This window comes from Bos indicus, chromosome 14, assembly GCF_029378745.1.
Source record: "Bos indicus isolate NIAB-ARS_2022 breed Sahiwal x Tharparkar chromosome 14, NIAB-ARS_B.indTharparkar_mat_pri_1.0, whole genome shotgun sequence".
NCBI classification, from domain to species: domain Eukaryota; kingdom Metazoa; phylum Chordata; class Mammalia; order Artiodactyla; family Bovidae; genus Bos; species Bos indicus.
In genome coordinates, this window is record NC_091773.1 from 58,223,328 (window position 1) to 58,250,414 (window position 27,087).

Sequence of the window (27,087 nt, forward strand, 5' to 3'; positions counted from 1 at the left end):
AAGAAGAGTTCCCTTTTCTCCACACCCTCTCCAGCATTTATTGCTTGTAGACTTTTGGATTGCAGCCATTCTGACTGGCGTGAAATGGTACCTCATAGTGGTTTTGATTTGCATTTCTCTGATAATGAGTGATGTTGAGCATCTTTTCATGTGTTTGTTAGCCATCTGTATGTCTTCTTTGGAGAAATGTCTATTTAGTTCTTTGGCCCATTTTTTGATTGGGTCATTTATTTTTCTGGAGTTGAGCTGTAGGAGTTGTTTGTATATTTTTGAGATTAGTTGTTTGTCAGTTGCTTCATTTGCTATTATTTTCTCCCATTTTTTTTTTAAATTTATTTTTATTTATTTTTTTTTTAATTTTCTCCCATTCTGAAGGCTGCCTTTTCACCTTGCTAATAGTTTCCTTTGTTGTGCAGAAGCTTTTAAGTTTAATTAGGTCCCATTTGTTTATTTTTGCTTTTATTTCCAATATTCTGGGAGGTGGGTCATAGAGGATCCTGCTGTGATGTATGTCGGAGAGTGTTTTGCCTATGTTCTCCTCTAGGAGTTTTATAGTTTCTGGTCTTACGTTGAGATGTTTAATCCATTTTGAGTTTATTTTTGTGTATGGTGTTAGAAAGTGGTCTAGTTTCATTCTTTTACAAGTGGTTGACCAGTTTTCCCAGCACCACTTGTTAAAGAGATTGTCTTTAATCCATTGTATATTCATGCCTCCTTTGTCAAAGATAAGGTGTCCATATGTGCGTGGATTTAAACCTTCATGATATAGAATGCTACTGTTGTTGTTTAGTTGTGTCTGATTCTTTTGTGACCCCATGGACTGGAGCCCACAAGGCTCCTCTGTTCATGGGACTTCTCAGGCAAGAATACTGGAGCGGGTTGCCATTTCCTTCTCTAGGGATAGTCCCAACCCAGGAATTGAACCCCCATCTCCTGCACTACAGGTGGATTCTTTACTGCTGAGCCACTGGGGAACTTCCATATAGAGTGCTAATACAGCCTTGCTACTTAAAATTATGTTCTAAGGATCAGCAGCACTGGCATCACCTGGGAGCTTACTGTGAACAGAGAATCTCAGATTTCACTCCAGAACTACTGATTCCCATTGGCATGCACAATAAATTTGAGAAGCACTGTTAATAGAGATTTTGAAAGGATTAAGCTTGCAGACTGAGTAACTGACAGAAGAAATAGGCTTCTTTACAACTTCCCACTCATGACAGTAACACTAGCATCTTCAAACGTCTGTCAAACTAATTGTTTAATAGTCACTGTGATAGATTACTACTGTTACTAAATATCTTGTATCTCCCTGGGGAGGAAAAGAAAATACACTGTACCATCCCACTGATGTCAGACATGAATAGAAACCATAAGTCTTTTGGCAGAAGTGTTAAGATCCAACATTATACTTCTTAGCTCTTTTTTCCTTCTATCTTAAGACCAGGGCTATTTCATATAGTGGCTACTCCCTAAAAGGCTATTACACATACACATACCTGTGCACACACATCTAGTCATTCCTGTTTCTGCTCCTGGTTAAATTATAGTGCTTGGAAAAGAAAATTTCTTCAAGAATTCATACATAAGAAGCAAATCACTGACTAGCGGAAAAAGAAAACAGTCTAGCTTGCTTAAGACACAAGAATGAGATTATACCAAGGGTATCAAAATAAAAACTCTAGGAATGATAAAAGGATCTAACAGGGAGTACTGAACAATTATATAGGGGGGGAAATTGCAAACATAATGTAATAAATACCAGGAAGTGGAGAGAAGAAATACAGGAGATGAAACGTTCAAATCACCTAAGAGTTAAACAAACCCCACCTAAAACTGAAACGAGAATGTAATAATACCAACCTCTTAATATTTTTGCAAATTCTGCTTAACTTTAGACACACTAGGAAATACTTGCTTAAGGCAAACAAATATTATCTTTTAGTCACTCTTACTTTCTAATCATCCACTCATCATTTTATACATAAATATACATAAAACTGGAGAAGGAAATAGCAACCCACTCCAGTATTCTTGCCTAGAGAATTCCATGGACAGAGGAGCCTGACAGGCTACAATCCATGGGGTCGCAAAGAGTCGGACATGACTGAGCAACTAACACACACACATACATAAAATAGATCTGAACAATAACATCTACCCTAAAATTAGTAATATCACTAGATATTGGATTAGAGGTAGCTTTTAAACTTTAATTTTTGTTATGTATGACTTCATAGTTAGCACGCATTAGTTTTACCAAAGTTTAGAATCTAGTACCCACCTCTCAGTTAAGACAAACCATCAGATAACTGCATATATAAATTAATCATTTTGGCCCTATATGGAATTGTTTTTTACAGCCTTGCATTTTGTTGTTATACCATTGAACTACATTAAGTAATGGTATTAAAAAAACAGCTTTTTGAAATCAGAATCTGTATTTACTATAAAGATGATAAGGATATTTTTTGCTATGTTAAGAGTTGCATGAGGATTTTTTTCTCTTTATTCTATCAGGAAAAGTCATGTTTCTTTTACCTAAGCAATAGTTTTATCTTTACCTTAGTGACATTGTGATTTATCCCTGATCACATTTCCCTTTTTTCACTGATTGCTAGAAATCAAAGGCAAATTTTGGGCCTTTCCCTAATACATTACTCTGACCTTAAAATATGCCCCTTTTTGTATGAACATTCATTCATTCAACAAAATGTATTGAGTCTCAATATAAGTTTGCTGGTGGCCATTGGGACTTTTATACACAGAAGACTATTTGCAATTACTTTACTTTTTAATTAATCTTTGATTTACTGAAGTGCAAATATAAAAATCCAGTTTTCCCTTAAGTCTTCAACTATGTCAGTGTATTATACTTACAAAACTAGTAAATTTTAACACTTTCTAAGATCTTTCAATAGTTAACTCAGAAAACAAACTAGATATCCTTAAATAATCCCATTTATAAACTAGAGTAATTACATTCTCTCATCTATACTAAAAGGCACTTATAAATCTACTATATTTTATTGTAAACACTTTAATTGCCTCTATAACAAGAAAATCTTTCTAAACTCTTTAGTAAATACATTACAATAAAGTTTTAAATATAATGAAAAGTTCTCTTTGGTATTCATTTTCAATTAAATTCTTAGACTAATTTACATGCACTCTAATAGGCCTAATTCTCTGAAATATAACAAATATTTTAAAGACCAAATACACTAATTATTCCTAATCTTAATACAAAATACTAGGTATTTAACAAATTTCATCATTTCTATATTTACTTCTGACCTTAACATGAACAAATCTTAATGTACCCACTAAAAAAAGCAGTGATTCTCAAAGTGTGGTCCCCAAATTAGCAGCATCAGCATTAGATGAGTTGTTGCTGGAAATGCAAACTATGGGGTCTAGCTCAGAAGTATTGAATCAGAAACTCTAGAGGAGGGGTCCAACATTTTCAACAAGCCTTTGGGTGATGCTGAGGCACACTAAAGTTTGAGACTTACTGCTTTATTGTAGCCTGAAATACTCAAGAGGCAGTTCTGTCCAAAAACACAGATAAGTCTTGCGTTCAGCCATCCTGTGAGATGAGCAGCAATTCTAAAATGGGCAAATCTACTCTTGAGAACCAATGGAATCAGGGAACACTGTTATGACTTCAAACTTCATCAAAGTTACTATCAGAGCAGACTGAGGCTGTTTATCTAGAAAAGATTCTTTCCCCACCTCCCACCTTAGGAAATGAGACTAAGACTGCAGACATCTAGGATTATCTTCTTCCGTGACTGACCAGTACTCTTAATTAACAGTTACCCTAACAACTGGGCTTCCTTGGTGGTTCAGATGGTAAAGTGCCTGTCTGCAATGCAGGAGACCTGGGTTCGATACCTGGGTTGGGAAGAACCCCTGGAGAAGGAAATGGCAGCCCACTCCAGCAGTCTTGCCTGGAAAATCCCATGGACGGAGGAGCCTGGTAGGCTACAGTCCATGGGGTACCAAAGAGTCGGGTACGACTGAGTGACTCCACTTTCTAACAATTGGTACTACAAATCCTTTACAGGCACTTGGTTTTTCCTGGGTTCAAGTTAAACTATTATCTAACTCTTTCAGACAATCTGCATCTCAATTTCCAACCCGAAATGTATCAAAGTTTTCTTACACCTTCCTTGGAGTTTGTATTTTCAGCTCAGTCATTTAATATTTTTCTGACTCTAAAGAAATTTCAATGACAATCCATCTTATCCTTTACCTAAATTGTTTTAACTTTAACATCAAACAAAACAATCTTGCATTCTTCTCATGCTTTTTTTTGTCTGACATAACTCTTAGAAATAGGAAGATAACACTCAAATGGATTTTGTCTCTCTCATTTCTCTGCCTAGCCAAGTTTCTTAATCAGGAAAATGGGTTAATAATAGTACTTACCTCACCAAGTTGTTATTAGGATTAAACAAAAATATTTGGTAGTAGCTGCCCCATATAAAGAGAAGGCAATGGCACCCCACTCCAGTGTTCTTGCCTGGAGAATCCCAGGGACGGGGGAGCCTGGCGGACTGCTGTCTCTGGAGTCGCACAGAGTCAGACACGACTGAAGTGACTTAGCAGCAGCAGCAGCCCCATATAAAGTGTTCTTAGCTGCTCTAATTGTCATTTTCCCAAAAGATATTGTTTTATTAATAAATGATAAAAGTAAATGAAAAGAAACTTTAAATAGGAGTTCAGATATACATATTTAAAGTATACTGTCACCAAGTGGGAAAATAGAGTTGCCATAACAGGGAAGTTTATGATAAAAACTATATTACAATTAAGTTGGAACTCTAATATTTATATTTAGAGCCCCACTGTTCATGGGGTTCTCAAGACAAGAATGCTAAAATGGTTTGTCATTCCCTTCTCCAGTGCATCATGTTTTGTCAGAACTCTTCACCACGACCTGTCTGTCTTGGGCGGCCCTACACAGCATGGCTCATATTTCACTGAGTTACACAAGGCTGTGATCCATGTGATTGTTTCGGTTAGTTTTCTGTGACTGTGGTTTTCTTTCTGTCTGCCCTCTGATGGATGAGGATAAGAAGCTTGTGTGAGCTTCCTGATGGGAGGCACTGGCTGTGGGGAAAACTGGGTCTTGCTCTGGTGGGCAGGGCCATGGTCATTAAACATTTAATTTTCTGTTGATGTGTGGGGCTGTGCCCCTCCCAGCAGTTTGGCCTGAGGTGACCCAATCTTCGAGTTTGCAAACTCTATGGTAGGCTATAGGCTCTATAGCAGGGGTAATGGTGACCTCCTCCAAGAGGACCTATGCCAGCACACCATGCCTCCCAGGATTGCTGCTGTCAGTGCCCCTGACCCCAAGGCAGGCCACTGTCAACCCACACCTCAGCCATACTCCCAAACAGTCACAGACAAGTCTGGCTCAGTCTCTTGTGGGGTCACTGTTTTTTTTCTCCTGAGTTCTGGTGCACATAAGGTTTTGTTTGTGCCCTCCAAAAGTCTCTGTTTCCCCAATCCTGGGAAAGTTCTATAATCAAATTCCACAGACCTTCCAAACCAGATTCCCTGAATATTCACTGGAAACATTGATGCTGAAGCTGAAGCTCCAATACTTTGGCCACCTAATGCAAAGAGGCAACTCACTGGAAAAGACTGATGCTGGGAAAGACTGAGGGCAGAAGAAGCGGGTGACAGAGGATGAGATGGTTAGATAGCATCACCAACTCAATGGACGTGAGTGTGAGCCAACTCCAGGAGATAGACAGTAAAGGACAGGGAAGCCTGGTGTGCTGCAGTCTGCAGGGTCACAGAGTTGGAGACAACTGAGCACCTGAACAACAACAACTAAATACTAAAAAAATATTTTTTACGTACTTATAACTACATGATCTAGTAAACTGACTATAGTGATGCCTCCAAACATGAGCTATGCGCAAGGCCTAAAAATTTTTTTAAATCATAAAATAATTTACTCTTTGCTTGCATGCACGCTAAGTCACTTCAGCAGTGTTCGACTCTTTGCAATCCTATAGCCTGCAGCTTGCCAGGCTCCTTTGTCCATGGGGATTCTCCAGGCAAGAATACTGGAGTGGGTTGCCATGCCCTATTCCAGGAGATCTTCCCGATGCAGGGATCAAACCCATGTGTTTCCTGCAGCTCCTGCACTGCAGGCAGATTTTTTACCACTAAGCCACCAGGAAAGTCCAATTTACTCTTATAGCAGGAACAAAAATGGGGTCATATGGTGTTTTCTTTGTAATTATTATTAACTAGAGCAATGGTGTGATAAGCTCCTTAACGTGTCTAAGTCCCAATTATGGTTTTCCATAGAGGGGACTATAATGTTGGAGTCAGCAAACACTATAAACTGTAAGACCAAAAGCAGACACCTTGGAGAGGAGAGAGACATTAGTAACAGTTAACAGTCAGTAAGTGGTCTGTTTTTACAGAAAGAGTAAAATCAGAAACAGATGACCCAAGTTCTATTAAGCCCATCCTTCAATGGTAAAACTATTTTACCATCATCATTACTGAACATGAAATGGTGACGGATAAGGTCACTAACAACAAATGGAGTCCTGGAATACAGCCAATCTCCAAGTGTGGAAGTGTCTGCACAAGATATACTGCTACAACACACAGGATACTTTAAACTGAAGGAAGAGTAATGAACAACAGAGAACTTAAGCAGCTGTTAAAAAAGTCTAAAATAATGATAGTCACAAGCAAAAAGAGTAGAGGAAATCCTTGAAACAGACTAACAGATACTCATTCCAAAGGACACAAATGCAAGGAAAACCCTACAGTCAAAGCCAAAAAAAATAGAGCTCTTATTTTAAGCAAAGGTTGGACTAAAAATTAATGAAGAACCATTTACTTTTTACCTGCATATGTACATGTTGCCTCTCAAAGGAATTAATTTAGAAAGCTGTACTTATTCAAGAACCAGAGGGGGTGATCAAATTATTGCTGAACATTCATTTCTTGAACTATCTTCAGAACTCTGTAGGCATAACTGTATAGACTTACAATATTTTTAACCCCAAATGCTACTTTGTAGCTTTACTTCCCAACATGTTCACTAATCCTGTTCCAAATGAAAAAAAGAACACCAGAGTTGAGAACCTTTTAGCCCATCTAATCAACCTCATTTACAAATAAGAAAATATAGGCCCAAAGAGCAAGTAATTTTCACAAATTCTTTCAGCAAGTTAATGGTAGGAAGTACCTACCCACCTGATTGTAGCTAGAAGTGTGACATCACAAGGGTTCTATAACTTGTATCAGAGACTTGGGGGCACAATGAATATTAAAGACTGGGCCATGAGTACACAAGCCAGCTTCCCCAGAAGAGGACTTTGTATAATACTTTGAAGCTGCAACTCTGAAAGAATGTCTGCTATATTAATAGCAGTGTGCTCAATAAATGTTTCTTAATCAATGAATCAGATGTGTATGTTTGGCCTTACTTATTAAAATATTCACCATATCCTTTCCTGGTTAAAAGTTGTCCCACATATTCTTCACCTGCCTAGAGGCTGGTCACATTTCAACTGTTGTCAGTAAGTCAACTGAGATCTTACACACACAAACAAACCTCTTATTCAAACACTAAAGTTCTAGTCCTCATCCCTGGTCCACCTTTAAGAGGATTTTGCACCTGATTAATGTTCTTCAAAACAGAAACGAAGTGCATACCCTTTCGTCTTTCTAATTTCATAAACAGGAGTTGTGAAGAAAAGATTTTATGTAAAGTGAAGAAAAGTTAACAAAAGGGACCATGCTAAAAATTACATTTTAATATTCAAGTTTCTTCAAAGCTTAAACTACACACTTAAACACAGAGATCAACAGATGTCCTCACTGGTTCACTGCTTTAAAATAAATCGTAGGATGTGGGGTTGTGGATAGATTTTATATTCTCTGTACTTTTCTCTAATTCCTAAACACTCTAATGCTCATATAATTTACTCTCATAATACCAAAATGCGTATCAGAACAGGTAACAAGAATCAAATATGACCATGAGAAGTCTGAGGAAGCCAACGACATTGGAGAAGTTACCGTATGCAAGACGCCAATACCGCTTTAGAAAGGGCTTTAAAAAATTTCGTAGGGTATCAGTACCGTGTCATTACGATTGATTTTTTTTTTTTTTTTTAAGAATAGTATAACTCCACTATGACGAAAGAAAACACAACAGGCGATAGAAATGACAACTGAGAAGTTTGTTACGTTCTGCCCCCTCAAGACAACACGCCTTTCAAAATACACGATACAAAAATCCGGGTTCCTGTGTACGTTACGCATTTTCTTTTTTAAAGTCGTAGTAAGTAAGCGTTGATGTGAATTCTCACATGTCAAATAAAAACAATGATCCAGCCCAAACCCAAGCCAGACAAGGCATTCTTAACGATCCACTGAGAGGAAAAACACGAGGGTCATAATTGATTCAATATTCACCTCCCAGTGGGAGGGAAAAACTTCAGAGCTCCTACCCTTGAAACAGTTGGCACGGTAAAGAAAGTCGAGTCCCAGCGCAGAGAAGCAGGAAGAGCAGGGCAGGAAGAGACGCGACGCAGCCCCGAGGAGGTCTTCCGCCCCCAGCGCTGAGCTAGCGCTCGGCCTCCTCGCCCCCCGCCCCGGCCCCGGCACACCTGCCAACGCTGGCCCGGCGCGCGCCCCCTCGCGCGGCGCCCACCCTGCCGCCATCCCTCCCCCCTACCCCCCCAGTCCTCAGCCCGGGTCGGCCGCGCGGGACGCGAAGGAAGGCTGGGCTCACCGGGTCCCTCCGGGCTGGACGGCGCCGGGGGCCGGTGGGGCGGGGACCCGCACCCGGGGTCCCCCTGGTCGGGCTCCCTCAGGTAATCCTCGAAGCGCACCTGACGGGCTTCGCCGCCACCCCCGAAGCCCCACAGGCGGTTGGCTGTGCCCCGCAGAAGGCGCCCGCTCTTCCCTGTGAACGTGGTCAGGTAGTCCATCCTGCCACGGGGGGCAGGAACCCAGGAGGAGGCCGACAGTTTCTGCTGCGACGGCCGCCGCTCGGTGCGCGCCCGCCCGCGCGTCCCACCCGACAGCGGGGGCGGCGGCGGCTCCTCACGCCTCCGGGGAGGCGGGGAGGGGGAGGGGACGGCCGCCGCTCGGCCCGGGGACGACCATCACGGAACCCTACAGCGGGGGAGTAGGAGCGGGACGAAAGTTTTTGAAAAGTTTTTGCCGTTGCTTCTTAACGCCGATTCTGGGCCAAACTTAGCTTAGAAAGTAGACACATACTTCCTGGAACAGAGGCCGCGGCGAAAAGCAGCGGCCTTTTAGCACGCCGAGCGGGGCCTGTCCGCTTCCCCCCACCCCGCCGTGCCTGGCCCCAATGGAGCCGGCCCGCCCCGCCCTGCCCCGCCCCTCCCCGGGCCGACCCGACCGGACTTTCAGGCCGCTGGGGGAAAGCTGGGGAGGGCGTTTCCCGCCCCGAGGGCCGACACGGGCGTCAGGGTGGCCCTGGGGAGGCTTTGCTGGTATTTGCGCAAAGCTTGGGGCCTGGGAGGGCAGCGTCCAAAAGCTTCTGTCCATCAAGAAGTTTCAGTGTGTGTTAGGGGGATGGGCACGAATCTACAGGAAACTTTTTGCAGTTTGAAATTTGGGGGAGGGAGGCCGAGTGGGTGAGAGGTAAAGGAGAGGTTAGTTTTAAGGTCGTAGTTAACACAAAACAGCCCAGATTAAGATGCTTCCTAAGGAAACCATCTTCGTAAAATAAAGCATCAATCGTCACGTTCGAAGTTCGCTGTGGCATCAGGAACTGATGTTAAGAGTTTGACATTCTATGACTGGTCTGTAAGGCAAGGTAATTAATTAGGGCTTTAATGTGCACCTTTACCCTTTAAGGAGAGAAAGAGCAGTGACATTTGACAGGCATTTAGTACCCAATTTTGACTCCTATGAGAGCTGGTTATTCTATTCCTTTTACGTCTGTGTTTGAAGGATCTTTAACTAAGTGGGCTTCCCAGGTGGCGCTAGTGGAAAAGAACCCTCTTGCCAATGCAGGAGACAAAAGAGAAGCAGGTTTGATCCCCTGAAAGAGGGCTGGGCAACTCACTCCAGTATTCTTGCCTGGAAAAAAAAAAAAATCCCATGGACAGAGGAGACTGGTGGGCTAAATACAGTCCATAGAGTTGCAAAGAGTCGGACACGACTGAAGCCACTTAGGAGACATGGCTCTTATTTTTTACCATGCATTAAATAAAACTTTCTTGGAATTACCAATTTATTAATGTATTTGAAGAAAAGGTTTAAATTAGAAAGTTGGAGAGCTAATCATACCTAACAATGGAGTCCAGAAAACATCTTTCAGGAACTTAAGCGTTTTGCCAAAATCATTGAAGATTATCCTCCGGGCCGCACGCCTCTGCCCCCTTTTCAATTATTTGACTGGTCTTTTTCCGACTGTTAGCATTTTCAGCTTAACAGGTAGAACAGACTTCACCATTCTAACAGCAGCATCACTTTTATACTTGGTTAAATGTATAGAATGACTGGGCTACACCGCATATACCGCAAAGTGTAATTCACAGAGTTTCTGAGTAAGGACCCAGGCATGTGAATATCCAGCAACCATCCATGTGTTTAGATGTGGTGCTTGGGAAAACACTGCTCTGGACTTCGTTCTGTACCTCCTAGGAACCCATCTGGTAGAGTAGTAAGTGGCTCCCAGTTTTTCTGAGATTTCCATTTCATAAGGAAGCACTAAGCTTAGCACCACGTCCAAAAATTAGACTCAGTAAGCTTTAAAAATTGAATTTGAATGACTTAAGTCTCAGTTCAGTTCAGTTCAGTCCAATCACGCAGTCGTGTCTGACTCTTTGCGATCCCATGAATTGCAGCACGCCAGGCCTCCCTGTCCATCACCAGCTCCTGGAGTTCAGTCAAACATCCATTGAGTCAGTGATGCCATCCAGCCATCTCATCCTCTATCGTCCCCTTCTTCTCCTGCCCCCAGTCCCTCCCAGCATCAGAGTCTTTTCCAATGAGTCAACTCTTCGCATGAGGTGGCCAAAGTACTGGAGTTTCAGCTTTAGCATCATTCCTTCCAAAGAACACCCAGGACTGATCTCCTTTAGAATAGACTGGTTGGATCTCCTTGCAGTCCAAGGGATTCTCAAGAGTCTTCTCCAACACCATAGTTCAAAAGCATCAATTCTCCAGTGCTCAGCTTTCTTCACAGTCCAACTCTCACATGCATACATGACCACAGGAAAAACCATAGCCTTGACTAGATGGACCTTTGTTGGCAAAGTAATGTCTCCGCTTTTGAATATGCTATCTAGGTTGGTCATAACTTTCCTTCCAAGGAGTGTCTTTTAATTTCATGGCTGCAATCACCATCTGCAGTAATTTTGGAGCCCCAAAAAATAAAGTCTGACACTTTCCACTGTTTCCCCATCTATTTCCCATGAAGTGATGGGACCAGAAGCCATGATCTTCGTTTTCTGAATGCTGAGCTTTAAGCCAACATTTTCACTCTCCACTTTCACTTTCATCAAGAGGCTTTTTAGTTCCTCTTCACTTTCTGCCATAAGGGTGGTCTTCTGCATATCTGAGGTTATTGATATTTCTCCCGGCAATCTTGATTCCAGCTTGTGCTTCTTCCAGCCCAGTGTTTCTCATGATGTACTCTGCATATAAGTTAAATAAGCAGGGTGACAATATACAGCCTTGACGTACTCCTTTGCCTATTTGGAACCAATCTGTTGTTCCCTGTCCAGTTCTAACTGTTGCTTCCTGACCTGCATATAGGTTTCTCAAGAGGCAGGTCAGGTGGTCTGGTATTCCCATCTCTTTCAGAATTTCCCACAGTTTATTGGGATCCACACAAAGGCTTTGGCATAGTCAATAAAGCAGAAATAGGTGTTTTTCTGGAACTCTCTTGCCTTTTCGATGATCCAGCGGATGTTGGCAATTTGATCTCTGGTTCCTCTGCCTTTTCTAAAACCAGCTTGAACATCTGGAAGTTCACAGTTCATGTATTGCTGAAGCCTGGCTTGGAGAATTTTGAGCATTACTTTACTAGCGTGTGAGATGAGTGCAATTGTGCAGTAGTTTGAGCATGTTTTGGCATTGCCTTTCTTTGGGATTGGAATGAAAACTGACCTTTTCCAGTCCTGTGGCCACTGCTGACTTTTCCAAATTTGCTGGCATATTGAGTGCAGTGCTTTCACAGCATCATCTTTCAGGATTTGAAATAGCTCAACTGGAATTCCATCACCTCCACTAGCTTTGTTTGTAGTGATGCTTTCTAAGGCCCACTTGACTTCACATTCCAGGATGTCTGGCTCTAGGTGAGTGATCAGACCATCGTGATTATCTTGGTTGTGAAGATCTTTTTTGTACAGTTCTTCTGTGTATTCTTGCCACCTCTTCTTGATATCTTCTGCTTCTGTTAGGTCCATACCATTTCTATCCTTTATCGAGCCCAACTTTGCATGAAATGTTCCCTTAGTATCTCTAATTTTCTTGAAGGGATCTCTAGTCTTTCCCATTCTGTTGTTTTCCTCTATTTCTTTGCATTGATTGCTGAGGAAGGCTTTCTTATCTCTCTTTGCTATTCTTTGGAAGTCTGCATTCAGATGCTTATACCTTTCCTTTTCTCCTTTGCTTTTCGCTTCTCTTCTTTTCACAGCTATTTGTAAGGCCTCCCCAGACAGCCATTTTACTTTTCTGCATTTCTTTTCCATGGGGATGGTCTTTATCCCTGTCTCCTGTACAATGTCACGAACCTCCGTCCATAGTTCATCAGGCACTCTATGTATCGGATCTAATCCCTTAAATCTGTTTCTCACTTCCACTGTATAATCATAAAGGATTTGATTTAGGTCATACCTGAATGGTCTAGTGGTTTTCCTTACTTTCTTCAATTTAAGTCTGAATTTGGCAATAAGGAGTTCATGGTCTGAGCCACAGTTAGCTCCTGGTCTTGTTTTTGCTGACTGTATAGATCTTCTCCATCTTTGGCTGCAAAGAATATAATCAATCTGATTTCGGTATTGACCATCTGGTGATGTCCATGTGTAGAGTGTTCTCTTGTGTTGTTGGAAGAGGGTGTTTGCTATGACCAGTGTGTTCTCTTGGCAAAACTCTATTAGCCTTTGCCCTACTTCATTCCGTATTCCAAGGCCAAATTTGATTAAATAAACAAATTATTTTATTTTTCTAAAATACATATTACATCTTCACATTTGCTATTTGTGATAATCATATGCAAAACAGTGGTTGAGTTTTTTATACCTGATAAAATCTGCACTTTATTTCTAACCTTAGCAAGAACCTGTACTCTACCAGTTCAAACACTGGCTTACAAGCAGTTAACCTTTTTTTTTTTTTTTTTCCCTGCTTCAGTTTCATAGAAACCTAGAGCTCCGGATAAAAACTTTGATGATTAAGTGCTTTACAAGTTTTTATTTAAACTCAGCCAAGCCCTAATGTCTCTAAAATCCATTTATTCATTTCATCAGCTTTTCTTTTTAATTCTTCACATTTGTTGTCTCAGCCGTCACTATTCTCCTGAAGTTACCAAATTCATTATTCAAACATGTTACTTGGTCTTCTATATGACTCAAAACCATAGACCATGAAACACTCTCACTTTTCTTCCCCTTTTCTTTGTAATCTACAGCAAGCTTATCTCCATATATTGCCTCAGAAGGAAGGAAGTCCTTGCTCTTGTCCATGCCTCTCCTTTTCCAAATTAATTCTTGACCTTAGTGTGTTATTGTCTATGACTTGCCAGCCTTATTATTCCTTTGTGCTTTACTATTTTTTCTCTCTCCACTCTCGTTCCTTCCTCCTTATCCTACCTGTATCATCCACATATATTCCTCTCAAGCTTTAAAAACAAACAAACAAAAAATGGCCTTCCTTATATATCTTGCCTGACTCCTCTAGCAATCCTTTGCCTTATTTTTAAAATAACTTTACTGGCATATTATTTTACAAACCATATAATTCATCTGTTAAAAGTGTACACTTCACTGGTTGTTAGTATATTTAGACAGTTGTTAAACCATCCCAAATCTAATTTTTGAACATTTCTATCATGAATACAACTTAGTGACTGAACAACAACAAAACTTACCTCCCAAAGAAACTTCTTATCCTTTGTAGTACTCTCCATTCTCACCACAGGCATAGACAACTAATCTACCTTCTGTCTCAATGGATTTGCCTTTTAAAAACATTTCACATGAACTGAATCGTACAATATCTGGTCTTTGGTGGTTGACCTCTTTCAATTAGCCTAAGGTTTCTGAGGCTTATTCATGTTGAAACATGTATTAGTAAGTCATTTCTTTTTATTGCCAAATAATATCCTATAGGAATAGATATTTATCCATTTATAAGTTGGTGGACATTTGGATTATTCCCACTTTTTAGTTATTATGAATAATGTTGCTAATAAATTTTTTTGTGGACATATATTCTCATTTCTTTCTATACCTGAGGTTGAATTGGTGGATTTTTTTTTTTTAAATAACATAGTCTAAGTTTAAGGTATACAATGAGATAATTTGATAGGAGTATATATTGCAAAATGATTACCACAGTAGGGTTAATTAACATTTCCATAAACTCATATAATTACCTTCTTGGTATAGCTGCTAGGAGAGCATTTAAGAGTTACTCTCTTAGCAACTCTCTTCAACTATATAATGCAATATTGTTAACTACAGTCACCATATTATATGTTAGATCCCTCACTTAATTTTATTCAACTTAAAATTGGAAACGTAGGGGCTTTCCTGGTGGCTCAGTGGTAAAGAAATCTGCCTGCCAATGCAGGAGACAACGGGTTCAATCCCTGAATCTGGGACGATCCACCAGGCCTTGGAGCAAATAAGCCCCTGCACCACAATTATTGAGCCTGTGCTCTGGAGCCCGGGACTGCAACTGCTGAGCCCATGTACTGCAACTACTGAAGCCCGAGTCCCCTAGAGTCTGTGCTCCGCAACAAGAGAAACCGCTACAATGAGAAGCCCACGCACTGCAACTAGAAAGTAGCCCCTGCTCGCTGCAACTAGAGAAATCCCACGCAGTAAAAAAGGAAAAATTTGGAAATATCTACCATTTGACCAACATCTCACCATTTCCCACATCCTCCAGACCCTGGCTTCCCTGGTGGCTCAGAGGTTAAAGCATCTTCCTGCAATGCAGGAGACCAGGGTTCGATCCCTGGGTCGGGAAGATCCTCTGGAGGAGGAAATGGCAGCCCACTCCAGTATTCTTGCCTAGAGAATCCCATGGACGGAGGAGCCTGGCAGGCTACAGTCCACGGGGTCACAAAGAGTCAGATAAGACTGAGCGACTTCACTTTCACTTTCCAGACCCTGGCAACCACTCTTGTACTCTGTTTCTATGAGTGCAATTTTTTAAGATTCCACATGTGAGATCATACAGTACACGATCTGTCTTTGTCTGACATTTTGGTCAGCATAATGCCCTTAAGGTCCATCCATGTTATTGCAAATGGTATTTCATTTTCATGGCTGAATGATATTTCATGGTGTATCTAAACCTCATCATCTTTATCCATTCCTCCAATGATGGACATTTAGGTTCTACCCAGGTCTTAGCTATTGTGAATAAAGCTCCAGTGAACATGCAGATGCAGATATCTCTTTGAGATAATGATTTCATTTCCTATGGATATATACCCAGTAGTGGGATTGATGGATCCTATGGTAGGTCTATTTCTAATTTTTTGTGGAAACTCCATATTGTTTTCCTTAGTGGCTGTACCAGTGTATCCACACCAACAATGCATGAAGGTTCCCTTTTCACCACATCCTGGGTAACACTTCCTACCTTTTTGATACTGCTACTGCTACTGCTAAGTCACTTTAGTCGTGTCTGACTCTGTGTGACCCCATAGACGTCAGCCCACCAGGCCCTCCTGCCCCTGGGATTCTTCAGGCAAGAACACTGGAGTGGGTTGCCATTTCCTTCTCCAATGCATGAAAGTGAAAAGTGAAAGTGAAGTCGCTCAGTCGTGTCTGACTCTTAGCGACCCCATGGACTGCAGCCTACGAGGCTCCTCCGTCCATGGGATTTTCCAGGCAAGAGTACTGGAGTGGGGTGCCATTGCTTCACCCACCTTTTTGATAACAGCCATTCTAATAGGTGTGAAGTGATCATATTGTGGTTTTGATTTGCATTTCCCTGCTGACTAGTGATGTTGAGGATGGTTTCATGTAACTGTTGCCCATTTGTATGTCTTCTTTGGAAAAGTGTCTATTCAGATCCTCTGCCCAGTTTTTAATTCAACTGTTGGTTTTTTGCTATTGAGTTTTACAAGTTCCATATATATTTTGGATATTAACCCCTTTCAGATAAGTGGTCTGCAAATAATTTTCTCCCATTTCTTCGGTTGTCTTTTTAGTTGGTTGATTATTTCTTTTGTGTGATGCAGTCCCTCTGGGTTATTTTCATTTTGTTGCCTGTGCTTTTGGTGTCACATCCAAAAATTCACTGCCAAGACCAGTGTCAAGAAACATTTTCCCTCTGTTTTCTTTTAGAAGTTTTATGGTTTTAGGTCTCACATCTGAATTTTTAATTTGCTTCAAGTTAATTTTTGTATGTTTTGTACAACAGGCGTAGAATTTCATTCTTTTACATGTGACTACCCAGTTTCCTCAGCAGCATTTATTCTTGGCTCCCCTGTCAAATATTAGTTGATGGTATATGCATGGTTAATTTTTATTTATGGGCTCTTGATTCTGTTTCACTGGTATATGAATATACATATGTGTCTGTTTCTATGCCAGTATTCCACTTTTTTTTTTTTAATTGGAGGATAACTGCTTTACAATGTTGTGTTGGTTTCTGCTGCATCACATGAATCAGCTCTGTGTGCTTGCTCAGTCACTCAGTTCTATCTAACTCTTTGTGACCCCCTGACTACAGCCCACCAGATTCCTCTTTCCATGGAATTCTCCAGGCAAGAATACTGGGTTTCCATGGAATTCTTCAGGCAAGAATACTGGAGTGGGTTGCCATTTCCTACTCCAGGGGATCTTCCTGACTCAGGGATCAAACCCGTGTCTCCTGCGCCGCCTGTATCAGCAGGTGTATTCTTTACCACTGAGCCACCTTGGAAGCTGGGAGAAGGCAATGGCACCCCACTCCAGTACTCTTGCCTGGATAATCCCATGGACGGAGGAGCCTGGTGGGCTGCAGTCCATGGGGTTGCGAAGAGTCTGACACGCCTGAGTGACTTCACTTTCACTTTTCACTTTCATGCACTGGAGAAAGAAATGGCAACCCACTCCAGTGTTCTTGCCTGGAGAATCCCAGGGACGGGGGAGCCTGGTGGGCTGCCATCTATGGGGTCGCACAGAGTCGGACACGACTGAAGCGACTTAGCAGCAGCACCTTGGAAGCTATAAGTATACATATATCCCCTCCCTCTTAAATCTTCCTGCCCCTATCCTAGCCCTCTAGGTCATCTCAGAGCAGTGAGCTGAGCTCCCTGTGCAATACCGCTGCTTCCCACGGCTATTTATTGTACACATGGTACTGTATGGGTATCAATGCTACTCTCTCAGTTCGTCCCACCCTCTCCTTCCTCCAGTATGTCCACAAGCCTGTGCTCTACGTCTGTGTCTCTACTCCTGCCCTGCATAGGTTCATCAGTATCCACTGTTTTGATTAGTATGACTTTGTAATAAATTTGAAATCAGGAAGTCTGATGTGCATCAGTTTTGTTCCTCTTTCTCAGGTGCTTTGGTGGTTTGGGGTCTTCTGCAGCTCCATATGAATTTTAGCACTACTGCTAAGTCACTTCAGTCGTGTCCTGTCCTATCTCTATGAAAAATTCCATTGGAACTTTGACAGGGATCGAACTGAATATATAGAACACTTTGGGTAGTATGGACATTTTTAACAATATTACAGTCCATGAACATAGGCTACCTTTCCATTTATTTGTGTCTTATTCAACTTCTTTCATCTGTCTTGTAGTTTTCAAAGTAGAGATCTTTTACCACCTTGGCTAAATTTATTCCTAAGTATTTTATTGTTTCTGATGCTATTGTGAATGAGATGATGTTCTTTCTTTTTCAAATAGTTCATTTTTAGTATATATGAATACAACTGATTTTCTCTGTCGATTTGTATCCTACAACTTTATGAAATCTGTTTATTAGTTCTAGCAGTACTTTTATTGGAGTTGTTTTAATATATATTAATTATACCATATCATATTTAATATCATATATTAATCATATCATATATTAATATCATATCATCTGTAACTTTACTTCTTCCTTTCCAATTTGGCTGCTTTTTATTTCTTTGTCTTGCCTCAGTGCTTTGGCTGAAACTGCCAGTACTGTGTTGAATAAGAGTGGTGACAGTGAGCATCCTTGCTTTCTTCCTGATCTTAGAGGAAAAGCTTTCAATCTTTCATTGCTGAGTGTGATTTTAGTTGTGTCTTATCTATATATACCCCTTATTTTAAGGTATATTCCTTCTATACACAATTTATTGGGAGTTTTTGTCACAGAAGGATATTGAGTTTTGTCAAATGCTTTTTCTTCATCTATTGAGATGATCATATAAGTTTTATTCTTCACTGTACTGATGTGATGTATAAGATTTATTGAGTTGCATATGTTGAACCATTTTTCCATTCTAGGAATAAGTCCCACTTGATTGTGGTGTATGATCCTTTTACTGTGTTGCTGAATTCTGTTTACTAGTATTTTGTTAAAAAATTTTGCATCTATATTCATCAGAGATATTGTCCTGTAGTTTTCTTTTCTTGTAGAGTCCTTATCTGGTTTTGGTATTAGGGTAATGATGGCCTCAAAATGAATTTAAGAGAATTCCATCCTCTTCAGTTTTGTGTAAGAGTTTGAGAAGGACTGATGTTAATGTTTCTTTAAATGTTTGGTAGAATTCACCAGTGAAATCATCTGTCCTGGACCTTTCTTTTTGGGGATGTTTTTTATTACAGGTCCAAACCTCTTACATTATTGCTCTCTTAAGATTTTCTAGTACATTATGATTCAGTTTTAGTTTAAAGTTTTCTAGAAATTTACCTGTTTTTCCTAAGTTATCTGATTTGTTGGTATTTAAAATTTTTCATAGTAGTCTCCTACAAACTTCTATATTTGTATATTATTAGTTGTTTTAGTTTAGACTATATTAGAAATAATTTCCCTATCTCTGCTTTGTATTTTTTTTTAAGGTATTAGAAAAATGAAAAAAAGAAGCAGACTATGGCCACCTACCCTACTCCCTACCCTGGGCCTTCTATGGGTGCTGAGCAGGCTCTACAACCAACACAGGCACACAAAGCATTTAATGAATGAAGTCAACAAAGACTGGTTAGAAGCCACTCTGTGCCTACTCTACTAGTTTTCTGAGAGTTAAGGAAGGAAGAGGTGGAGAAAAGATTCTTAAACACACAAAGAAATGTACAACAGCTTTGTTAAGACTCTCAGATGGAGCTGGTCCTACTGAACATTGCATGGTACATAACTGCATGCATTTCTGTTTGTTGTGTGACATGAGCCTCTCAGCTTTTTGTTTCTCCCCTATTTAATCATCTCCAACACTGCAGCTGGGTAATCTCAAATCTACAGATCTAACTGTTGCTTTTCCTCTAATTAAAAAAAAAAAAAAAAAAAACAACTCCTCTTCACAGCAGTAGAATCCTGCTGATAATGAGAATCAGCTGTGGAACATTTTTAAAAATTCAGATTTCCCAACTATACCCCAGAGAACCTGATTCCAGGATTGTAGGGTGTGTCTCAGGAACCTCATTTTTTGATTATGAGGCATGTTTGAGATCTGCTCCTTATATTATAGTTCTTCAAGTGTTTTGCATATTTAGTTCATGCAGATCACACATTTACTTCTGAAATAGGACCACAAGACTAGTTTTGACAAATACTGAGCCACTGAGCAGAAGTGACATGTTTTATACTCACATGTGTAAAGAAACGGCCTCTGTTTAAAGGACTCAATTTTCTACACTTCACATGCCTTTGCCCCTGCCTCGGCAACCAAGGATACTACCTGCTTTAGCTGGCACGTGGTGAGATGGTGGCACCATCTCCAACAACCTGGATCCAGAAACTATGCAGATCAGAGTCCCTCCCCCAACTTCAACCTGAATTGGACATGTAATATGAGTGAGAAATAAATCAAGAAATAAACACTGTTACAGTAAGCCACTGAAGTTTAGGGATTCACTTGGCACCATAGCATACGCTTAGCCAAACTGGCTGATACAAGGGTTTGTAAATGGTTAATTTTCACTGATTTTTATCATACCTTCCAAGTTAATATACAAAACACTACCTGATTTACATTGTCAAGTTCATGTATCTGTTTTTCAGGCCTTTCTTGCCATTTTTATATTCTGACAAGTATTCTCAGGTTCCAAGATTATGTATTAATTTACCATTTAAATAATGTATATGAATAAGGACTTTCTTGACATTTTGCAACCAACAGCAAGCAAGCAAACCAAGCACAATGAGTAGAATGGTGAGGTATGCGTGTGCCAAGTCACGTCTGACTCTGTGCAATCCCATGGACTGCAGCCTGCCAGGCTGCTCTGTCCATGGGATTATTTAGGCAAGAATACTGGAGTGGATTGCCATGCTCCCTCCAGGGGCTCTTCCCAACCTAGGGATAGAACCCACGTATCTTATGCCTCCTACACCGACAAGCTGGTTCTTTACCACTAGCGTCACCTGGGAAGCCCAAATGGTGAGGTAGTCATGCAGAGAACAGCCCATCAATCACCCATCACTCCCCGTTTAAAACTTTAGTTTCAGCCCTATCAGCCTAATTCTCTCAATAAATGTTTTCATGATCAGAAAATATTATAAATTTGAACTTGTAAACCATATGTATGATCATGTGTGTGTATGCTTAGTCGCTCAGTTGTGTCCGACTCTTGGCGACTCCATGGACTGCAGCCCTCAGGCTTCTCTGTCCATGGGGATTTTCCAGGCAAGAATATTGGAGTGGGTTGCCATTTCCGTCTCCAGGGGATCTTCCTGACCCAGGGATCGAACCTAGGTCCCCTGCATTGCAGGCGGAGTCTTTCTTGTCTGAACCACCAGGGAAGCCCATGTATGGTCATAACATGCCATTTTTATGTTTATATATTGGTTTTAGGTAAAACTATATTAAAAAAAAGTTTGAAAAGAATTGCTTTTAGAGCTATAAACAGTAAGTCTCAATTCTCTTTCACATGCTGCCCTGAATTTAGCAATAACAACCTTGTCAGACCTGAGAGAAACCTTGGTGTTAATCTAGTTTCGTCTCTTATCTTCATTGATTTGTTAGCTAAGGCCCAGAGAAGTCAAGCGAGTCTATCAAAGTCACATGCTTGGGTAAGAACAGAGCCAGAAAAACCCAGGGCTTTCCTACAGTGAGTGCTGCCACATGAAGTTCTCCTTCTCTGACCTGAGCAATTAATTGTGACTCTCAATTCACTCAAACATTTGTTAAAAAGGCAGGATTGCCCACAAAATGTTTTCCAATGTGAAAACTAGGTCAAACTATTTACTTTTGAGATGCAGCTTTCTTATGTATAAAATAAGGACAAATAATACCTTGTAGCTTTCTTTTGACTAGAAAGGCTATCCTACTGTTCAGTTCAGTTCAGTCGCTCAGTCGTGTCCGACTCTTTGCAACCCCATGAATCGCAGCACACCAGGCCTCCATGTCCATCACCAACTCCCTGAGTTCACTCAGACTCACGTCCATCAAGTCAGTGACACCATACAGCCATCTCATCCCCTGTCGTCCCCTTCTCCTCCTGCCCCCAATCCCTCCCAGCATCAGAGTCTTTTCCAATGAGTAACAACTACACATGAGTTAGCCAAAGTACTGGAGTTTCAGCTTTAGCATCATTCCTTCCAAAGAAACCCCAGGGCTGATCTCCTTCAGAATGGACTGGTTGGATTCCGCTGCAGTCCAAGGGACTCTCAAGAGTCTTCTCCAACACCACAGCCCAAAAGCATCAAATTCTTCAGCGCTCAGCCTTCTTCACAGTCCAACTCTCACATCCATACATGACCACAGGAAAAACCATAGCCTTGACTAGATGGACCTTTGTTGGCAAAGTAATGTCTCTGCTTTTGAATATGCTATCTAGGTTGGACATAACTTTCCTTCCAAGGAGTAAGCATCTTTTAATTTCATGGCTGCAGTCACCATCTGCAGTGATTTTGGAGCCCAAAAAATAAAGTCTGACACTGTTTCCACTGTTTCCCCATTTATTTCCCATGAAGTGATAGGACCAGATGCCATGATCTTAGTTTTCTGAATGTTGAGCTTTAAGCCAACTTTTTCATTCTCCTCTTTCACTTTCATCAGGAGGCTTTTTAGTTCCTCTTCACTCTCTGCCATAAGGGTGGTGTCATCTGCATATCTGAGGTTATTGATATTTCTCCCAGCAATCTTGATTCCAGCTTGTGCTTCTTCCAGCTCAGCGTTTCTCATGATGTACTCTGCATATAAGCTAAATAAGCAGGGTGATAATATACAGCCTTGACATACTCCTTTTCCTATTTGGAACCAGTCTGTTGTTCCCTGTCCAGTTCTAACTGTTGCTTCCTGACCTGCATACAGATTTCTCAAGAGGCAGGTCAGATGGTCTGGTATTCCCGTCTCTTTCAGAATTTCCCACATTTTACTGTGATCCACACAGTCAAAGGCTTTGGCATAGTCATAAAGCAGAAATAGATGTTTTTCTGGAACTCTCTTGCTTTTTCCATGATCCAGCAGATGTTGGCAATTTGATCTCTGGTTCCTCTGCCTTTTCTAAAACCAGCTTGAACATCAGGAAGTTCACAGTTCACATATTGCTGAAGCCTGGCTTGGAGAATTTTGAGCTTTACTAGCATGTGAGATGAGTGCAATTGTGCAGTAGTTTGAGCATGTTTTGGCATTGCCTTTCTTTGGGATTGGAATGAAAACTGACGTTTTCCAGTCCTGTGGCCACTGCTGAGTTGTCCAAATTTGCAGGCAGATTGACTGCAGTGCTTTCACAGCATCATCTTTCAAGATTTGAAATAGCTCAACTGGAATTCCATCACCTCCACTAGCTTTGTTTGTAGTGATGCTTTCTAAGGCCCACTTGACTTCACATTCCAGGATGTCTGGCTCTAGGTGAGTGATCATACCATCGTGATTATCTGGGTCGTGAAAATCTTTTTTATACAGTTCTTCTGTGTATTCTTGCCACCTCTTCTTGATATCTTCTGCTTCTGTTAGGTCCATACCATTTCTGTCCTTTATCGAGCCCACCGTTGCATGAAATGTTCCCTTGGTATCTCTAATTTTCTTGAAGGGATCTCTAGTCTTTCCCATTCTGTTGTTTTCCTCTATTTCTTTGCATTGATCGCTGAGGAAGGCTTTCTTATCTCTTCTTGCTATTCTTTGGAACTCTGCATTCAAATGCTTATACCTTTCCTTTTCTCCTTTGCTTTTTGCTTCTCTTTTTTTCACAGCTATTTGTAAGGCCTCCCCAGACAGCCATTTTGCTTTTTTGCATTTCTTTTCCATGGGGATGGTCTTGATCCCTGTCTCCTGTACAATGTCACGAACCTCCGTCCATCAGGCACTCTATCTATCAGATCTAGGCCCTTAAATCTGTTTCTCACTTCCACTGTATAATCATAAAGGATTTGATTTAGGTCATACCTGAATGGTCTAGTGGTTTTCCCTACTTTTTTCAATCTAAGTCTGAATTTGGTAATAAGGAGTTCATGATCTGAGCCACAGTCAGCTCCTGGTCTTGTTTTGGTTGACTGTATAGAGCTTCTCCATCTTTGGCTGCAAAGAATATAATCAATCTGATTTTGGTGTTGACCATCTGGTGATGTCCATGTATAGAGTCTTCTCTTGTGTTGTTGGAAGAGGGTGTTTACTATGACCAGTACATTTTCTTGGCAAAACTCTATTAGCCTTTGCCCTGCTTCATTCCGTATTCCAAGGCCAAATTTGCCTGTTACTCCAGGTGTTTCTTGACTTCCTACTTTTGCATTCCAGTCCCCTCTAATGAAAAGGACATCTTTTTTGGGTGTTAGTTCTAAAAGGTCTTGTAGGTCTTCATAGAACTGCTCAACTTCAGCTTCTTCAGCGTTACTGGTTGGAGCATAGACTTGGATTACTGTGATATTGAATGGTTTGCCTTGGAAATGAAGAGAGATCATTCTGTGGTTTTTGAGATTGCATCCAAGTACTGCATTTCGGACTCTCTTGTTGACCATGATGGCTACTCCATTTCTTCTGAGGGATTCCTGCCCACAGTAGTAGATGTAAGGGTCATCTGAGTTAAATTCACCTGTTCCAGTCCATTTTAGTTCGGTGATTCCTAGAATGTCGACATTCACTCTTGCCATCTCTTGTTTGACCACTTCCAATTTGCCTTGATTCATGGACCTGACATTCCAGGTTCCTATGCAATATTGCTCTTTACAGCATCGGACCTCGCTTCTATCTCCAGTCACATCCACAGCTGGGTATTCTTTTTGCTTTGGCTCCATCCCTTCATTCTTTCTGGAGTTATTTCTCCACTGATCTCCAGTAGCATATTGGGCCCTTACTGACCTGGGGAGTTCCTCTTTCAGTATCCTATCATTTTGCCTTTTCATACTGTTCATGGGGTTCTCAAGGCAAGAATAGTGAAGTGGTTTGCCATTGCCTTCTCCAGTGGACCACATTCTGTCAGATCTCTCCACCATGACCCTCCTGTGTTGGGTTGCCCCACGGGCATGGCTTAGTGTCATTGAGTTAGACAAGGCTGTGGTCCTAGTGTGATGAAATTGACTAGTTTTCTGTGAGTATGGTTTCAGTGTGTCTGCCCTCTGATGCCCTCTTGCAACACCTACCATCTTACTTGGGTTTCTCTTACCTTGGGCGTGGGGTATCTCTTCATGGCTGCTCCAGCAAAGTGCAGCTGTTGCTCCTTACCTTGTACGAGGGGTATCTCCTCACCTCCGCCCTTCCTGACCTTCAACGTGGGATAGCTCCTCTAGGCCCTCCTGTGCCCGCGCAGCCACCACTCCTTGGATGTGGGGTTGGTCCTCCTGGCCGCTGCCCCTTTCTCGGGCGTGGGGTTACTCCTCCCGGCCACCGCCCCTGGCCTTGGTGTGGGGTAGCTCCTCCTGGCCGCTGCCCCTGGCCTCGGGCGTGGGGACGTGGCGCTCCTCTAGGCCACCGCCCCTGGCCTCAGAAGCGGGGTAGCTCCTCTCAGCCGCTGCCCCTGACCTCGGACTTGGGTAGCTCCTCTCAGCCGTTCCTGCGCGGTCACAGCCTGGCACTCTCGGTCGCTGCCCCTGACCTCGGACGTGGGGTAACTCCTCTTGGCCGCTACCCTTCGGGCATGGGGTCCTCCAGGATTCTGCCCCTGACCTCGGACGTGGGGGTAGCTCCTCCTGGCCACCACCCCTGGCCTCGGGTGTGGGGTAGCTCCTCCCGGCCGCCGCCCCTGACCTCGGACTTGGGTCGCTCCTCTCGGCCGTTCCTGCGCCGTCGCAGCGTCGCAGCCTGGCACTCTCGGTCGCTGCCCCTGACCTCGGACGTGGGGTAACTCCTCTTGGCCGCTGCCCTTTGGGCATGGGGTCCTCCCGGCCTCTGCCCCTGCCGTCGGACGCGGGGTAGCTCCTCCCAGCCGCCGCCCCTGACGTCGGACGCGGGGTAGCTCCTCTCGGCCGCGCTTTAGTGCGCCGGTCGCAGCCGCCCGCGCTTTAGTGCTTTAGTGCGCCGGTCGCAGCCGCCCGCGCTGTTCAGAACCATACTATTAGACCCACTGTCCCTTGGCTTTAAGTAAACAAATTAAGATTTTATTGTCTTCAGAGTTCAGTCTATATACTTCTAGGTCAGGGTTCAGCAAAGTCGTGGCTTGTGGATCAAATCGAGCCTGATACCTGTTTTTATCAATGCAGCTTCATTGGAACACAGCCACACCAGTTCATGTATGTATTGTCCATAACAGCTTTTATGTTACAACAGCAGAGATGACTAGTTGTGACTCAGACCTTATGACCCAAAAGCCCCCAGATGTATTCCCATGCTGTTTTTGGAAAAATTTTGCTCCCCTGTGTTCTAGGTTGCTGAGATCATTTTGAAACTACTCTTGATTATTTCACTTAAGTATCATTCCATTATCTCTTTCCCTGAGCCAACTACAGATTTATCTCTAAGTTGTTCACAAAATATTTGGGCCTTGGGCAGGCACAGGGCACAAACACTTGAGAGTGCCTTCAGTTGACTGTGATTACTACTCACTGGACACACTTATCCAAAGAAGTATGAATACACTACCTGAGGCCATCGCCCAGTTTTCATTTGTCAGCTACATCATGTAACTGTTAAATGCTTTTCTCATTAGAAGATGAGGTCCAGACTCCAAGTGATCACTGTTTTTCCCTTCCCAGTGGGCTTCAAACGAACTTTGTTGTTTCTGTATCCTTCAACTCCACTTTAGCCCCATCTTTTGAAATCTGAATTCTTCATCTAATTATACTTTTCTGGCAGCTCTCCTACTACCCAGATAGAGACTGGTTATCTGTCAACAAATCTGATTATTCTTCCGAGCTTTCTTTTTGATCTCGGTGCCCAAGTGACTGAGTTCTAGTCAATGGAAGGATTGCAAAAGTGATGTGTGCTTCTTCCAGGCCTGGCCCACAAGGGCATCCCACTGATGATCCTCCATGGTCCTTTGCTTTCACAGCCTGGAAGCAGATGAACGCAAAGACCTTAGAAGACATTTGTTAAAGATGACCATGAGATAGAAGGAAGCCGGGTCCCTGGATCTTCTCTTACACGGGAGCCACCCACCACTGAGGAACATCAGTTTCAGACTTGAACAAGAAATAAACTTGTATTTAAGCCACTATCTATGTTTCGAGGTTTGCTTGTTATAAAAGAGAGGGTAATTTTACAAGTTTTCTATCATTCTCAGCATATCACTACCACAGGCTCTATGACTGCATATCGAAATATCCTCATAACCAGTTTTCTGGACAAAGAGGTTACAAGTCATGCAAAGTGGATGTAAGGGGTCTT

The 27,087-nt window shown here is 42.0% G+C and overlaps 1 protein-coding gene and 1 long non-coding RNA gene across 9 annotated transcripts in view; one reads left to right on the forward strand and one right to left on the reverse strand.

Moving 5' to 3' along the window:
• OXR1 (oxidation resistance 1) overlaps positions 1 to 27,087 on the reverse strand; it is a 557,562-nt gene that overhangs the window by 88,962 nt on the left and 441,513 nt on the right. For 2 of the 8 annotated variants that reach the window (XM_070803078.1, XM_070803082.1), the window contains exon 1: positions 8,786 to 9,103. The exons of 4 other annotated variants lie outside the window; for them this stretch is intronic. In XM_070803078.1, the coding sequence (XP_070659179.1) occupies positions 8,786 to 8,984 (199 nt within the window). In that variant the 5' untranslated portion in view covers positions 8,985 to 9,103. Of the gene's footprint in view, positions 1 to 8,501; positions 8,523 to 8,785; positions 9,104 to 27,087 lie in introns of those variants that run through there. 2 more of the 8 variants (XM_070803080.1, XM_070803081.1) reach the window with 2 other exon arrangements.
• LOC139187007 (uncharacterized) lies at positions 9,232 to 26,917 on the forward strand. Its single transcript, XR_011570704.1, has 2 exons — positions 9,232 to 19,522; positions 26,753 to 26,917. It is a non-coding gene; the product is annotated as an uncharacterized lncRNA (long non-coding RNA).